The sequence below is a fragment of the Elephas maximus genome, chromosome 8 (genome assembly GCF_024166365.1).
Source record: "Elephas maximus indicus isolate mEleMax1 chromosome 8, mEleMax1 primary haplotype, whole genome shotgun sequence".
Taxonomy (NCBI): domain Eukaryota; kingdom Metazoa; phylum Chordata; class Mammalia; order Proboscidea; family Elephantidae; genus Elephas; species Elephas maximus.
Genome location: NC_064826.1, coordinates 59,396,675 through 59,414,212, shown reverse-complemented (window position 1 = coordinate 59,414,212; position 17,538 = coordinate 59,396,675). Strand labels below are relative to the sequence as shown.

Sequence of the window (17,538 nt, the reverse complement as noted above, 5' to 3'; positions counted from 1 at the left end):
GGACACTGGAGACTATGTTGGCATCTTCTGTCTGGAGGGAAGATGGAAGGGTAGAGGGGGTTAGAAACTGGCAAAATGGTCACGAAAGGAGAGACTGGAAGGAGGGAACGGGCTGACTTATTAGGGGAAGAGTAAATGGGAGTATGTAGTAAGGTGTACATAAGTTTATACGTGAGAGAATGACTTGATTTGTAAACTTTCACTTAAAGCACAATAAAAATTATTTTAAAAATATATATGTAAATGTAAGCATGTATAAAAGCATCAAAAAAAAAAAAAAAAGAGAAAACAAACAGGCCATCTCTAATTGCCAGGAGCAAAAGAGTAAGAAGGTAAAAAAAAAAACAGAGAAAAACAAGTCTGCAAGGCTGATAGCCTAAACAAGCCATGACCTCATCTGCCATGAGACCAGAAGAACTAGAGGGTGCCTGGATACCACCACTGACTGTTATGACTGAGGTCACAATAGATGGTCCTGGATAGAAAGAGAGAAAAATGTAGAACAAAAGTCAAATTCTTAAATAAGAATTAAAAAAGATCAGACTAACTGGACCAGTAGAGACCAGAGAACTCCCTGAGACTATCATTCTAAATTTATCCTGAGATCATCTTTTAGTGAAATAGCAAAGTAGCACATACCATGAAGGACAGTACCTGTAAGATCAGTGCTCTACTTAAAAACCATTTGTATGAGACCAAATGGTGAACATTTACTCTAAAGCAAAGATGAGAAGATAAGGGGGCAGGAAAACTAGAGTACTGAAAATGGAACAACCAGAACACAATTAAAGAGAATGTTGACACATTGCCAAAAATATAACCAGCGTCACTGAACAATTTGAATGGAATTGTCAAATGTGAACCTAACTTGCTGTGCACTCTTTCACCAAAAAACAAAATAAAATATTATTTAAAAAAACAAACTCATTGCCATCAAGTTGATTCCAACACATAATGACCCTATAGGATGGAGTAGCATAGCCCCATAGGGATTTCAGTCCTGTAATCTTTACAGCAGTGCCACATCTTTCACCCTCAGAGCGAGTGTTGGGTTTGAACTACCAACCAACCAATGGTTAGCAGCTGAGAGCTTTAACCACTGTGTCACCAGGGCTCCTTGTATAACAGCATAAAAAAAAAAAAGCATAGGAGATTATTAATTGTTGTAAGAAAAAACTCAAGATTAAAGGTATAAATAGTAAAGAAGATATTCTTTTAGGTTGAGTGCTTAAGAACAGCCTCCCTTAAGAGAAGAGATCTGAACAAACACCTGAGTAAAAACAGAGAAGGAATCATGAGAGTACCTGGAAAAAAGAGCATTTTAGTCAGAAAGCATAAAGTGCCCTGTAGGGTTTTCTTGGCTGCAATCTTTACAGAAGCAGATTGCCAGGTCTTTCTCCCATGGAGCCACTAGGTGGTTCAAACCACCAACCTTTTTATTAGTAACCAAGTGCTTAACCATTGTACCACTAGGGCTTCTTGATATATTTAGCATAAACCGCCCCCCCCCAAAAAAAAATTGCCGTGGAATTGATTCCAACTCCTGGCAACCCTATAGGACAGAGTAGAACTGCCCCATAGTTTCCAAGGAGTGCCTGGTGGATTCGAACTGCTGACCTTTTGGTTAACAGCTGTGGGACTTAACCACTATGCAACCAGGGTTTCCATACTTAGTATGCTGTTAAAAAAAAAAAAAAAAAATTTAGCATTCTAGGCTTTAATTCTGAAAATATTTACTTTGGACTAGAATAATGAAAGTTAGTTGACTTTAGGCAATTTGTGCAATCCTAAAAATTATTTGTATACTTGTATTAAAATTATAATTAGGCAAAGTTAAAGGAAGTTTGAGCTTTGACTGGATAATGTAAATTCACTGTCCTAAATTGAGGGCTTAGGAGTCAACATTCATATACAAATGAGGATAAATGTCCAAATGAAAAAAAAAATGATCCAGATTGAATAGACTCATCACTTAATTTCTCTGCTCATCATTTAATTTTGCCTTTATTTTAATCAATGTTTAATAATTCCCCAAATAAAAAATTAAAATATAAATAAAAGGGAGCAAAATATATCCTAGTTATTTCCTAATAAGCTATTTCTACAATAAATATTCTTTACTCTCTAAAAGTTTTGGAAATATGGAAGAAGTCTATGAACTGAATCATACATGAAAAAGGACCAAAAAAAAAAAAAAAAGCCTATTGAAATGTCTAGATAGTAAGAAAAGCAATCCTATGTAGAGACATTGGGGTTTATTCCCTCCTCTGAAGATGTCATGCTATAACCAGACCAAAGAATTAAAATACCTTGTTTTTGAATTAGCTCTCTTTTAAAATGAGGTAAAGAAAATGTTTAATTTGTGAATTGCTACCTGGAGATACTTTAAGTAGCAGAATATTATCATGAGTGTGCCAGTGGGCTGAGTGGCTTTCGTTTATTTGTTGTTATGCACCTTCACCAACTTCTGCTAGATCTCCCCTCTATGATTCAAAGCATAAACACCATTTGGGAATTGACTCAGTTCCACCAGGTATAATAAGAGAACACAACCTCCAGGGTACATGACATTCATTTTATATCAGTGCCACAAATTGCCATCATGAGCCAAAATGATACTGAGGGTAAGCAAAGCTCAGCTCTAACAGAAATTTCATGCATTATGGAGAGGAAGGCTCTGATTATAGAGACTATACATCACAGTTTGCTCCTGTGTCTCCTTTCATTCTCAAAAGAAAGACATTTTTGTACTCAGGCGGACTCGGGGAGTATAGCTAGTGGGAAGGAAGGACATAACCTAAACAGTGTCTGGCTCATGGCATGTAATTAATAAATGTCGTCAGTTTAGTTAATTAAGGAATCAGAGTTTCTGTAATGATTCTGCCAACAGCAGTGTATGTGTGCACATATATATATATATGTGGTATATGTGTGCATGTGTATTGTGTGAAAACGACTTTTTGATTACTCTGCGGAGTCCTCATAGAAGGTCCAGCACAGACACAGAAAATCTAGGGTGGAAGCCCAGGGAGGCAGTTGACTGGCATCTGAAACATTTCTTTATGAAAGCTGGGGCTCAACCACTGTGTTAGAGTACGCAGCAGAGTTGCACATCATTAATGCCAGGTATTGTTGGTGTATCAGTTAAAATGCGGAAGCAAGGAACTTTTGGACCCGGATAAAGCTTGTTGGAGGGCAAAAGGAGGGGAAAGGATAGACGTGATTTGAGAACAAGAGAGCATCCTAGTGGTCTTTTCTAGAACACTGGGTCTACGATTCTGCACAGATGATTTCATACTAAGATCCAGCAGAAGAGAGCTCTGGAACTGTTGTCTTGGAGAGGGCAAAGAGAAAGAAAATGAAGTAAGGAGTGAGTGAGTGACTTTTAAGTGGAATCTCAAGTCATTTTCTCACTTCCTTTGGTTGTGCTTGATTGAAGAGATTTCCTAGAGAGTTAAGCCCTTCTAAGGATAGCAGATTACAGGGGTTATTGATTCAAGTATATTTCAAGTATACCTTAAAATTATTATAAATGTGAAGAATGCTATCATGTCTATATTATATAATCAGCTGCAGAATGCATTCCTGAAACTATTTATAGAGCTTTGTTCCCTGTTGCCATTGAGTTGATACCAATTCACAGCAACCATATAGGACAGATGCACTGGGATATAGGACGGAGTAAAACTGCCCCATAGGGTTTCCAAGGAGCAGCTGGTGAATTCAAACTCCTGACCTATTGGTTAGCAGCTGCGCTCTTAACTACTGTATCACGAGGGCTCCATAGAGGTTTGTGAGAGCACTGCAAATTGTTAGATCACAAGTTTTCAAGCAAACAAAAACAGAAAGACCTCACATATATGTGTAATAGCTTTCAACAAAAAATACATCCATAGAACTTTTAAAGTCATATTTATTTTCAATTTGATGAAACAGCTTGATTTTATAACACTGAAGTTTTAAGAAATTGTCTAAGAAATCCCAGCCTTTAGATATATAATATAAACATACCAAAAAAACACACACAGTAATAAATGGTAAATGCGTTTTCAGTTCAGCAGTGTAAAATACAGAATATTTCCACATCATTTTGCATTTGATTTTGTTCTTATATTTTGGTATGCTTTATGTTAGAAATACATAACTAACACTCTTATACCATTAAGCCTTTTATTGAAAAAAAAAATTATTGCATTGAACTACAGCCCAAGTAATTTAGTGAATAACCTAAAAAAAGCTGCTTTCAATGTACAATAGTGCAATTTACTTAGCCACTATATAATATAAAACACTTTGTGCAGAGCATATAAAATAAAATTATTGGTTTATGTACCATACTGCCAGACTATTATTTAGTTTAATTACAAACTAAATACTTTACATACAATTGAGTAAGGTGGAAACTAGTTTTAAACGGTTACATGACCAATTTATATTAACTATTTTATAATCTCTCACATACTGAAGGAACAAACAGTTTAGCAGTATGGATAGGAAATACCTTCTTTGTTTTGAAAAACAGTGTTTTGAACAAAGATCAGGGCCTGCAACTAAAGAGCATATTTATTAGGAACACACGCAGGCATCCATATACACATACGCATTTTGTATTTTTCCAGTTTGCCAAGGTTTCTGCCAAGATTCTCTTGCTCTTGCTATTTAAGAGAGGTGGTAGGGTGCAAAAGGAGGAAGTGACTTTGGGAAGGGAATTAAGAAGATGGCTTGGGAGCTGTCTGTCCTGTACAAAGCTGCATAATATGAAAAAGACCCTTTGGCTTATCTCTCTAATATTGGTTTATTCTAAACCTAACCGATTCAGCCAGTGCTTCCATTTTAATATAGCTTAATCCAAAGCAATACACAATCACCCTGAAATGCCTGCCTAATAGAAGAAGTGGATAATATTTTTGCTGGAATGAACTGATAACCTTTGAAAATCCTCTAGGCTCAGGTTTATTGGCAGGAAAACTCATATTTTAGTAGAAACTCCCCATCTTATTGAAGTAGTTTCAGTCTGAGGTCACAAAGGGCCAGAATCTGTTTTCCTGACTACCATGTAAAAGTGATCACCCACTTGCTTTTTAATAATGTTTTTATCTTCCAATGAAGCATGTTTCTTTAGGGGAATTCATCTGATTTGAAGAATTAAAATTAAACATCTTCATGAGCCCTTCTGGGCCAGAGATAAGCACTCATTCAGGTTTATCCCTAAGTACTTTAGCTATACACACTGATGGGCAAGATTTAAGCTCTTAAAATTGTGTTTTTAGAAAAGTGAATCTGATTTTTACACGTCTTCAGAATGTTTAACTGTCTTTCTGAAAACTCATGGGCAAGTTTTGTAGGGAAGATGGAGAAATGCGCTGCTGGTTGGAGATGATTGAGAATGTAATTTCAGCAATAAGGAGGCAGTCCACTGTCCACTCAGCTTGGGAAGGTGTCTGAACATATTCAGATGCATCTGCAATGCTGGAATACCTAGTTGTACACTAAGGGAGAGAGTTGTCCTTTATCTCCAATCATTGTTTCAAATGCATGATGGTTTTGGATCAGCTTGGAAGTACTATGGTGAAATTCAGAAAGCTGTGTTGCTGCCATCATTTGGAGCTAAGTTTCAGGCACTAAGGAGATAACCAGGTTGGGCAATATGATCCTGAATAATTTTACTGATTAAATATTCCATTTAATGGTAGAGCTTTATAGGATTAGTTTCCTTGAACATATTTGTATTCAGAGATAACACGGAGATTCCATTAAGTCCTGGAAGAAACTGAAGAAAGGGAGTCAATGTCAAATCCATTTTCCATAAGTGAAACTGAGAAATTTCAAGGGATCATTCTGTGAAATGTCAGCTCAAGTAAAAAACAGAATTTCCCAAATTCCCTGGAAATTGGGGAAACTTTATAAATAGTTCCCTATATTGTAATCATTTTCTACATGGTATAAGATTAATCACATTTATAAAAGGGTAATGTGAACTCAGAGAATATTGAAATATGGTTTTTATGTCCCCGTTGTATTTTATCTTGCTGAATTTAGCAGGCGATGATTATGATGATGAACTTTCCCAAATTTCCAGATTCTTTACAGAAAGCATTTATTTTAACTATACCCTGACTTCAAGTGAGACTACGTCAGATCATGGACTTGGTCTTAATCTCTAAGAATGATATTTGGATGGGTGTGTGTGCATCTGTGTGTATGTACATGTGCACACATGTGTGTAAAATTTTAACAGTTTTTAAACTGTTTTCAGTTTATAATTCAGCATTTACAGTTTGAAACAGATACAAAAACTTACCTCCATGAGCAAAGTTTGAAAGGGTAATTAGAATTAACCCATGAACATCAGGCAATAAATACATAAAAGAAATATAATGAAAAAAATCAAGTTTCACATATTTGTGTATTGTGTACACAGAAAAGAACAGTGCTGAAAACATCCATCCCAGTGGCATTTTTTAAAAATGGTTCTATTTTAGAATTCAGTGTATAAAATTCTTTGTTTTATCTTTTTTCAGAGTGTATTTGTTTAACATAAATTAATATTAAGAATAAAATGCAGTGTCTGAGCCCACATTCAAATGTTAGGGGAAGTAAGGGATGGCTGAGGATGTTCTCCATAGCAAGACAGGCATTTTGAGTATTATCAGAAGAAAAATGTTAATCCCTAACTAAGTCCTATGACTCAAGCATTTGGAATTTGGAAATAATCCTAGAGGACGATTTTCATTGATCATGAGCAAAACTCTAAGAACTCTATTCTGCAAATCTCTAAGATCTTTGTTCAATGTGCAAAATGCCTTAATAGTTCAGTGATTAAAATTTTACCACTTTATACGAAAAACTCACATTGTCAAAGTCTTCACGTTGAGTCAAACCTACATTTTTGCAGTATCTACTTTCTTTCCCCTAAAGAGTTAGGTATATAAATATAGAGATATGTGAAGTTAGAAAGTCATTCCCTCTATGTGATTTTCTCCCCAGCAGTGTTCTTTTCTTTGTAATACACATATTGATTTCTTTATTTTTCACGTGCTATTTCTCAGAGTCAGTTCTGCAGAACACTAGTTCTGAAAGATGGTCCAGGTACCCCCCCTCAAAAAAAAGAAGTTTCTGTTATCATTACTTTTAGAAATGCAACAAATTTCTATCCCCCTCTTGGAAATATCTGGTAGACACTGCATGGCAAGTTGTTCTGAGTTATGCTACAGTAAAGAAATAAACCTATTTAGCCCAACACTTTCCTAAAGTATTTAATTTGATTTGAAAATGGAACTTCTTTTTCAGTTAATAAATTTTATTTCATTGAACTCATGTTCTTCACAAGTAAACTGATCTGATCCCTTAATTGGTTGGACCTGCCAATTATGGCTCCACTCTAGTTTGTCAATAACACTCTAAAATTGTATTCCAGAAGTGCCCATACTTTTGTACAAGTGGTCTAATTTTTATCCAAATTCAAAGAGAAATCTTTTTACCAATTCTGCGTAATTCATTTAGTACAGCCTAGAACTTCCTAACTTATTTTCTTCACTTCATAGGTTCATTTGGAGTTGTAATCTACTAAAACCTACATTTTATTGATGAACTGAAATTTTTCTCTGTCCCAACAATCTACATGCACAAGAATTTTAAATTAAAAAGTAACGTAAAATTTGACGTTTATTCATGTTAAATTTTATCTTTCGTATTTTGTCCATTTTTTATGCTTTTGAATTTTTTCAGATTGTATTTTGCCATTCATTATATTTTTTAGTCCTCTTGGGTTTGTGTTTTTTTCCTGTTTGATAGATATATCTTCCATGATTCACCCAATAAAAAAAAAAAAATCCATGCTTCATGAAATGTCAGCTGTAACATAGTGCAACGCAAAGCCTGATGACTAATTTCTACAACACTCCTTTCAATTTTAAATTAGTCCAGATTGCAATACTCTTTGGGTACAGTTGTTGAACTAGCTATGAAAACACATTTGTCACACATTGCTATTGTTTGTAAAGCTGTTTATAGACATTTTAGGAAAATCATAAAATGTCTCTCTACAACATTTCCCAGATATTTTACTCTTTTGTCCCAACAAATCCACCACAATTTTACTAGTCAAGGTAAAAACTATTATATAACTGAAGTAATACTTAATTTTCCATCATCTTTTTACTTAACTCTGCAGCATGTGACAGAGCTGACACTGTTCCTTGAATCATTTTCTTCACTTCTGGGGAACACATTCTCCTAGTTTTACCCCTGTATAATGTGATTAAAAGGAGCATTGGTTAAATCGCTCAGCTGCTAACTGAAAGGTCTGCAGTTCAAACCCAACAGCCAATGCACGGGAGAAAGATGTGGCAGTCTTCTTCCATGAAGATTACAGCCTTGGAAACTCTATGGGGCAGTTCCACTCTGTCCAGTAGGGTCGCTATGAGTTGGAATCTACTCTCCTGCAACAAGTTTATTTTTGAATGTGATGAAACTTAATTCTTCACCTCATTCACATTTGCTGATTCCTCCTCTTACTACCACTCTTTAAAGTTGGAGATATCAGGAATTCCGTCTCTGAACCTCTTATCTGTCCTATGTATATTTTCTCCCATTGGGTGATTTCATCCAGGCTAATGGCTTCAGATGCTTTCTATGCATTGATGATTCCCAAAAGTATATGTAATTTTCATACCTCTACCTAAACTCTAGACTCATATTTCCAACAAACAACTTAATATCTTCACCTGTGTCTAATGGCATCTGAAACTTTGCATGTCGAAACCAATCCTCCCCTTTCATCCTTCTCTTCCCGTGGTGTTTCCCATTTCAGTTAACAGCAAACCCATATTTTCAGTTGTCCATGCAAAAACTGTTGTCATCTCTGACTCCTCTCTTTCCCTTACAACTCATACGTAATATGAAGCAAATTCTCCAAGCTGTATCTTCAAAATAAACCCAAAGTCTCATCACTTCTCAACATTTTTACTAGACATTCATTTCAAAAGTCTATATTTTCTTGTCTGGAATATTTCAATAACCTACTAACTGATCTCCCTATCCCTACCTTTACTCTCTTACAGAATAGTTACAATACATAATCTGAGTGACACTGGTAGAATTTAAGACAAATGGTCATTCTTATCCAGTATGTTGTCATCAGACAATAAATGCCAGTCATTATAATGGTCGACAAGATCCTACATGATTTTACTCCACAATTACTTGATTTTATCTCCCCTAAGCCTCTTTCCCTCACTCACTCTTCCCCAGCCATACTCTTCCTCAAACAAAGCAAGTGGGCCCGAGAGGTTGTTGATGACTAGGCTTTTATTAGCCTAGAATGCTCACTCTCTCACCTCCTTCATGTCTTTGCTGAAATGTCACTTTAATAATGAGGCTTCCCTGACTACCGTATCTAAAATTCTACTTCATCCACTACTCCTCTTCAGCGCTGAGCCCCTTTATCTATCTTTACTATTTATTGTTCTCCGTGGCATTTATCATCATCTGAGACAGTATTTATTTCATTTGCCTATTTTGTGTCTGCATGACTAACACTACATGATGGCAAAAAATTTTGTTAGTTTTGGTCATTATTATATCCTTGGCAGTTAGATCACTGCCTAAAACATGGTCCTCAATAAATATCAGTTGAATGAGAAAAAAAGAAGAGTGGATAAATGAGAAATAAAATACTTTTAATTTTGTATTATTTATTTTTTGTATACCTATTATATAAAAAAAAAAAATTTATACCTATTATAGTCACCAGTGATTGTCTCTTCCTTTTCACTAGTCTGTTTAAAATTTGATCTATGTATTAATTTATAGCTTTTAAATCAGTGATACCTACTCCTCCCCTTATAAAAGCAGAGATGGTTGTTCTAGAACCTCTTCCATTTTGTGTGTTTTCTCAAGGACAGTTGACACCGTGAGGCCATCTTCAGGCCATTTTAATACTCTGTGGTTAAGTTTCTCCAAATGTGGAAATTTAAATTCATCTGAAGTGGCTAGGAAATATCTTCCCCTGTATTTTTTTTTTTTTTTAATGTTACACGGAAACCCTGGTGGTGTAGTGGTTAAGTGCTACGGCTGCTAACCAAAGGGTGTGCAGTTCGAATCTACCAGGCGCTCCTTGGAAACTCTATGGGGCAGTTCTGCTCTGTCCTATAGGATCGCTATGAGTCGGAATCGACTCGACGGCACTGGGGTTTTACGTTACACGGAAACCCTGGTGGTGTAGTGGTTAAGTGCTGACGCTGCTAACCAAGAGGTGGGCAGTTTGAGCCTACCAGGTGCTTCTTGGAAACTCTATGGGGCAGTTTTACTCTGTCCTATAGGGTCACTATGAGTCAGAATCTACTCGATGGCAACAGGTTTTTTTTTTTTTTAAATATGTTACACATTTCTTATCAGTGTTGGTTGTACGATTTCTACCTTGAAGAGCATTCTCCCTCATGAAAAAAAATTTTTTTTTTTTATCTCCCTCATACAGAAAGCAAAATGACATCTTTGGATTAATTAGCACCACTTTTTTTCCACATTAGATCGTCTGCCCTTAATAGGACCATATTACTTGATTTGATTTTTCCCAAACCAACCCCTGTTAATTTTGACTCAAAACTACTGTGCTATTCTTTTATGTACGTGTGGCACTTAATTTTCCTGGATGTTTTTTCCACTTCTGTTAATATTGAATTATTTAAAGGCTAACTCTTTTCTCCCTCATTGTAATCTTTCATAATTGCATAACCTAAATTGAATTTATAGACCTTCTTTCCTTGTGAAATACCACAGCTTTTGCAATTCCTCACTCTGGAATACAAGTTGTCTTTTATTTAAATGGTGAAGTCCCCTTCCCTACAGTCCAAGACAGTATAGTGAGTGACCAAATTTGTCCCTGTTAAATATACAAGGTGGGGTCATCATTTCCATTTGAAAAGCTAAATTCTTACCAACAATTATAAAAATTAATCAGATGCTCTGTCTTTTTTCATGTAAGGCAGCTAGTAAATTCCTGTGATTATTCTATCTTGACTCTGTGTCAGCTTTTAGGGACTAAAAATATCTATATTATTTTTTTAATATGCTTGGCATTTGTCATCAATTTTTCCTATAAGAAATATCCCATTTATTTTACTTAATTTTAGATTCACCCAGTGCTCACCAATGGTCTTTTATAATCACTTTTATGGAGTGCCATGCAAGTATAGATTTTCTTGCTATTTGGCGATGCTTTTCTTCCATTTTTCTATTCTTTTAAAATAAATTATACTTCCTTATTGCCATAAAAAAAAAAAAAAAAAAAAACCCAATGCTGCCGAGTCAATTCTGACTCAAAGCAACCCTATAGGATAGGGTAGAAGTGCCCCATAGAGTTTCCAAGAAGTGCCTGGTAGATTTGAACTGCTGACCTTTTGGTTAGCAGCCATAGTACTAAATACTTAACCACTACACCACCAGGGTTTCTGGTCAAAAATGCCAGCTGGCAAAATTGTCACAAAAGGAGAGACTGGAAGGGCTGACTCATTAGGGGGAGAGCAAGTGGGAGTACGGAGTGAGGTGTATATGAACTTGTGTGTGACAGTTTGACTTGATTTGTAAACGTTCACTTGAAGCTCAATAAAAGTTAAAAAAAAAAAAAAACTGCCATCCCACAAGTTTCTGGTGATACCACTTTGTTGTCACCATCCTTTCTCTTTCACTCTCTCTGTTATGATGTCCTTTCCTACAGTTTAGCAAATATTAAATATTTAACCTTTTAACTTTATTTGCGTCATCTGTAAAGAGGAGTGATAATATTGATCTCAGAAGATTGTTGTGAACATTCAAGGAGATAATGTGGGCCAAGTGCTTTACCTTGCTGTACCTGAAACACAATAAGTCTTCAATAAATATAGCTCTCTTCCCTGTGAAGCCAAAGCCAAATTAGAGGTTCTAGTGGCAGAAGAGTTTGCATTGTCATCCACACAGTGATGGGTGACTGATTACCTCCATTCCTGTTCAATTTGATTTTCTCTGAAACCCATGTTTATGGGAACTGTGCTGTTGTATAAGTTTTTCTTTCACTTTGAGAATATAAAATAACAATCCTAATGAGAGTTATTCACAAATATAGTCATGTGCCACATAACTTCTTATTCAGGCAACGCCCGACCACTTATGCATCCATGGTCTTATAAGGCTATAAACAGTTCAGAAATCCTGAGCAGAGAACGGAACGTGGTGGATGTAACCAGACGTAGCAAAGAGTGAACACAACAGCTTCCTGCACCCAACATGTGTATCTCATGTCTCTTGTATTCAAAGTGATTGCACTGCCAGGTATATAATGGTACAGTACATATATAACCTATAATACATATACTTGATGATCGTGATAAATGCCTATGTTATTGGCTTATGTATGTACTGTACTTTCTATCATTATTTTAATGTGAACTTTCCCTGCTTAAAAGGTTTTCCATATAACAGTATGTGCTTTGACTTGTAGGCAGCAGCATCCAATCTCATGAATGTTGTAGAGTTATCACTCTGTTTAATTTTCTTTCAAAAATATTATCATGAAGTGCATCATGGCTTCCAAATGCAGCAAAACCAGTGCTAGTGATAGCAGCACCAAGAGGCAAAGGAGAAGGATTGATTTGGAAGTGAAACAAAAGGTTGTTAAACAACACAAAGTTGGAAAATCAGTGACTTTTTGCTCAGGACCTAAGTATGTTTGCACAGTCAAATCACAGAACGTCTTACTTCACAGGACGTATTGCGGACATGAAGTGACTCATGACATAAGATATGCAAATTCTGTGGTCCATAAAACTTTTTGAATGAATGTTTGAAATAATTTCCAAAATTATATGAATAGTGATTTTATTCATTATTATTCATTGTGTTTTATCAATATCTAATACAATTGAATAAAACACACCAAATAGTTTATAAGATTTTCTAAATAAATGTCATGTAAAAATACTTACATTTTTAAACCTTTTACCTCTATGCTTATACATATATTGACTGAACACATTGATTTCTTAAATAGAAGGATAAAGAAAACTTAGCTTGACCAATAGATTCCAGATGTTATTCTAGGCGTATTTTATTTTTACTTTATACCATTTGATATGTTTTCTTATACAAAAAATAAATATTCTCAATTTTAGGTGATGGGGATTCTTACAATTATGAAATTACCTTGGTGCAGATGTGTGAAATTAAGGTAACCTGATATTTCACAGAAACTTAACAATGCAATTTGTGTAAAGATTTTTTTTTTTTAATTGAAGGGTGGTTTTCAGCCTGAATTAACCATAACATTTCTTATCATTCTCTAATTTCCTATGAAAATATAACAACAGGCTACATGAATTGAAGATTTAGTCAATAACTATGCATTGGTGTTATTTTAAATAACTGATTCATTTCACTGAGCTTTTATTATTATGTGACAAATAAAGCCAAATGGGCCTTCATTCATCCATTCACTCAACAAACACCTGAAACATGGGGTATTATATCCCGTTTGATTTTTTGTTGTAATATTAATGCTCTGCCTGAACGTTGTCTGCTACCATTTTATAACATTATGTCAGTACTCATTCAAAATAGTTCTTTAAACACTTTTCCCTCTACCCACCCCAAACATAATTTTAAATCTGCTCCATTATTTTTACAAATTAAAATAAATTCTTATAATGCTTTTGTTTCAGTATTGGCAATTCAGTACATATTTATATATTGGTCACATACTGAATTGACACCAATATTTTAAACCTTATGAGAATCAGATATGTAGTCTTAAACATATCATTTTGTAGGTAGTGACAATTGGTTTTATTTATTCACAATAAGGGCTTTATTAACACCTATTAGTTCAAGCGAGCTGAAACGTTTAAGGCCTCTTTCACTCCATGTAACTGTTGCATCTGGCTGGAGAAAGAATGATGGCAAAGATCTTGACCTTGGAACACTGGCTGGATTAAAGGATTCAAGTGGATGATAGAAGTTGTGGCTGGATTCAAGTGAGGGCCAAACAATGCAGGGATAAATGCGGCAGGAGGCAGGGGCTGAAGTGTTATATGGGAGGGATGGAAGGGGGCAGCAGTGACTAAATGTAGGGGATGACCTGCTAAGAAAGTGGGATGTGCTGGGATGACAGCTGGAGTCAGAGGTGAAAATGCGATAGGAGTAAAATGTGGCTGTGAAAGAGGATGCAGATGAGCTATAGGTAGGTGACTGCTATGGGAATTTAGGGACGCAGAAACAGCAAAATGTTGCAGGAATGTGTGGTGGATGGTGGTTATAGAAGTGTGCTGGTGAACTGGAACTGTCTGTACGGCTGAGGCTGGAGAGAAGGCAGCCGGCCCCGCAGCTGGCAAAACTCGAAGATGCTTTGATAGGAGCTGTTTCTGCATATGCTGTTGGGCTTGTAGCTGAAGGAGCATATATTTATCTATTTCATCAGGAGAAAATGTTACAGGCTGTTGAATTAAAGGGGGAGAGATGGATTTATGACGTACTTCTAATCCATCTTCTACGTTGTCATGCTTCTGCACAGTTTTGTCATAGTAAGAGTTTATATTCCCCTCTACACGATTCATATGCATGCTTACGTCCTGTAGTTCTGGATTTATTTGGTCCTCTTTGGTCTCTGTTGAATTAGGAACACCAGTATATCTATTAGATGGTAAAGCACCAGGGAAATCGTTTGGTACTGGGTCACAGCTTTGAATAACAGGTTGGACTTCACTAATTAAAGGTTGTGATTGTTCTTTTGTTGTTGGGTTCTTTATGTTTGGTGACCGAGACTCTGCTACTACCTGAATTGTACCTTGAGAAAGATGCTTATCGCAGTCAGTGTCTGTGGAAACAGTAGAATTACTTGAACTTTTTACTTTGCCTTTCTCAGTAGTCCTTAGAACTGCACCGCCTTTATTACTTCTCCTTGTACTTATGTTCTGCATTTTTTCAGCTGGATGCAATGCCGGTCTGTTACTGCCTGGTGTGGCAAATTTCATTGTGCATTGAGTTTGTGAATGAGCCTCCGATTCACTTTTATAGCTATTTGAAGAGAACTCAAAATTAGTTGCTTGTTCCTGACACTTCTTGGCTTCTACTCTTTCTAAAAGGCTTTTGGCTGTCAGAGGGGTTCTCTCTCTTTCTGTCACGCTCAACTTTGTGGTTTCTGAAGGGCTACTCGAACAGTTTCTTAGAAGGCAGGTGATATTCCCAGAGTTGCACTGCACGGATTTCACTTTTCCCAGATCACAAATGTGAGCACTGTCCAAAGACTCATGACTTCCTTCATTTTTATTTAGCTGATGAATTTTCTCTCTTGAATAAGAGCCCAATTTGCTCTGCAAAAGTCCCTGGCAATTAGGTGGTATTTCACTGCTTCCGGCACAGGAAATCTGTGAGCTAGAATCACAATGGATGACTCTCCTGAATTTTGGCCCAAGAAATTGTTGTTGATTTTTGCTTAGCTTGGATCTTTTTCTGCAGTGACCATTTCTATGTTTTGAGTATTTTTCATTTTTCAATGAGTCCCACATTTGGCAGTTTCTCTCTCGCTGTGTCTCGGTCTGCAGGCAGTCATTCTTCACTAATTCATCAGATAAAGAGAGGCAGTTGTGCTTTCTGCGTTTCCGTTTGTGCCTTTCAACTGGGTTGTGTTCTCTTTTACAAAAGTAGAGCAAATTACCTCTATTGAAAATCGTACTGAAGTCCTTCCTGTGCTCACTGTGGCCCCCTACTGCATAAGGACTAGAATCCCAGTTGAATTGGTGTCCATCTTCAAATTCTGTATGAGCATCACAGGGCATCAGTTTATGCTTCTTTTTAGTCCTAGATATGTAGGGAGTAAAAGATAGACCCTCATTTGCATTATTTAGAACTACCCTTCTGCAGCTTTGCCAACGGACCCTTGAAGATTCCTTAGATCTGTTATCACTGTTATTCTCATTTCCTCCACAATCCTTTAGAGAGGTCTCAAGATAAGCAGGCACTTTAGGATTTTTCATATTCAGATCACTCACACTAACATTAGGTTTATCCATATTGGGCTCAGAATCATTGTAGTCCAAATTATATTTTCTCTGGAAATTTTCCCAATCTGGATTAATTTTAATCATCTTTGGTTTTAGAGATTGATTATCTTCTTGGATCACTTTTTGTTGGTCTTTGATTAAACATGAGGATTGGCTCTCCGTTTTAGCCTTCCTTTCACACGATTTCTTCCTCAGTTCTGTTTTTAAGTCTTCTGGATCATGGTCATCCTTTGTGTTTCGAGAAAGCTTAAAATCAAAATATAATGGGTTGCAGCCGTAAGAGATACAGGGTTGTGTTTTTGTAAAGAGCAAAAGTTCTGTAGGCCATTGGAGTTTGGTGTGGCCATCCTTGCTTTGTACGTGAAGAAAAGGCAATGGGTTAGACTTCACATCATGGAGACATGTTTCTCTTACAAGCCTTTTCACATTTTTGCTAACTCTTCCTGTTTCATCTAAAGATTTATCTCTGTTCTCTCTTCTGGGCTTGGGATTCACGTGCACTGTGTTGCTTTGTTCACTTGGCTCTGGTGAAGGAAATTCATCCAGACATTCAAATTTCCTGGCATCACTGTGCTTGTAAATGTTTGGTGGGCTGAAGGAAGCATTTGCTTGGCATGGGTGATTAATGTGGTTTTGTGAAGCATTCTTCAATGTATTTTGAGTTTCTTTTTCTCTGCTGGAAGGTGTAAAATCCACATCTGAAAGATGAATGTTAGATTTAGAGAATGAAGCATGAAAGCCAATTGAGTCTTTTAGCGTCTCATCAATAGGGTCATTTTTGTCTTGCAAAATATTAGAGCTTATGGAGAAGGTATTGTGTAAAACAGTTTCCAGATGGCTTGGTGCAACGTTTACATCATTTTTCTTAGTGAGGTGCATATCTTCGTTTGCAAATGTACAGCACTTACATTTCTCTGCAGTTTGGTTTGTTTTATATATAGGTGACTTGTTACAATCATGTGTTTCTTCTGTGTTCTCACTGAAAACTGATGCTGAAGATTCTAATTTTAGATGCACTTTTTTGGAAAAAGAAAACGATACTCCTGTTCTGTGACTAACATTGCTGGGATCTGGAGATGCTTGTGGAATCCGATTTCCAAATAAGCAACGTCTGTCTGTTGGTAACTGGTGTCTGTTTGGCACGGCGGACCGCTGTTTATCAGAAATACTTCTGAGGAGACTTTTTCCTTTAAGGAGAAGAGCGCTTTTCATACACGATGCCTTCCTGCCAGTCTTCACTGGGAAAATTCCTTGCTGGAGTTGCTTTTCTATAGTTACCCTGGGAGTTTTGTATGCTGGTCCATTTCCAGAAACACTGTAAATACAACAAAGATTTAAAAGATTAAGAAATTAGCTTTGAAATCTTATAAATGTGTGAATATTTCATCGTGTTTCTACAATGCATTATGCTATTTGTAAATTATACCTACTGTACTATAGCTGTTTTATTGTGCTTATACAACTCAGTGTATCTAATGTTTCATAGTGGCTATTTCTAAAATGAATCATT

General features: G+C 36.2%; 2 protein-coding genes across 2 annotated transcripts in view; one reads left to right on the top strand and one right to left on the bottom strand.

Moving 5' to 3' along the window:
* Positions 1-17,538, top strand: part of LOC126081573 (uncharacterized) — a 786,258-nt gene that overhangs the window by 732,247 nt on the left and 36,473 nt on the right. The window lies entirely within an intron of this gene.
* The window catches only part of ZNF804B (zinc finger protein 804B), a 583,465-nt gene continuing 579,765 nt past the window's right edge, over positions 13,839-17,538 (bottom strand). The window contains exon 4 of the mRNA XM_049893625.1: positions 13,839-17,343. Coding sequence (XP_049749582.1) covers positions 13,851-17,343 — 3,493 coding nt within the window. The 3' untranslated portion in view covers positions 13,839-13,850. The remainder of the gene's footprint in view (positions 17,344-17,538) is intronic.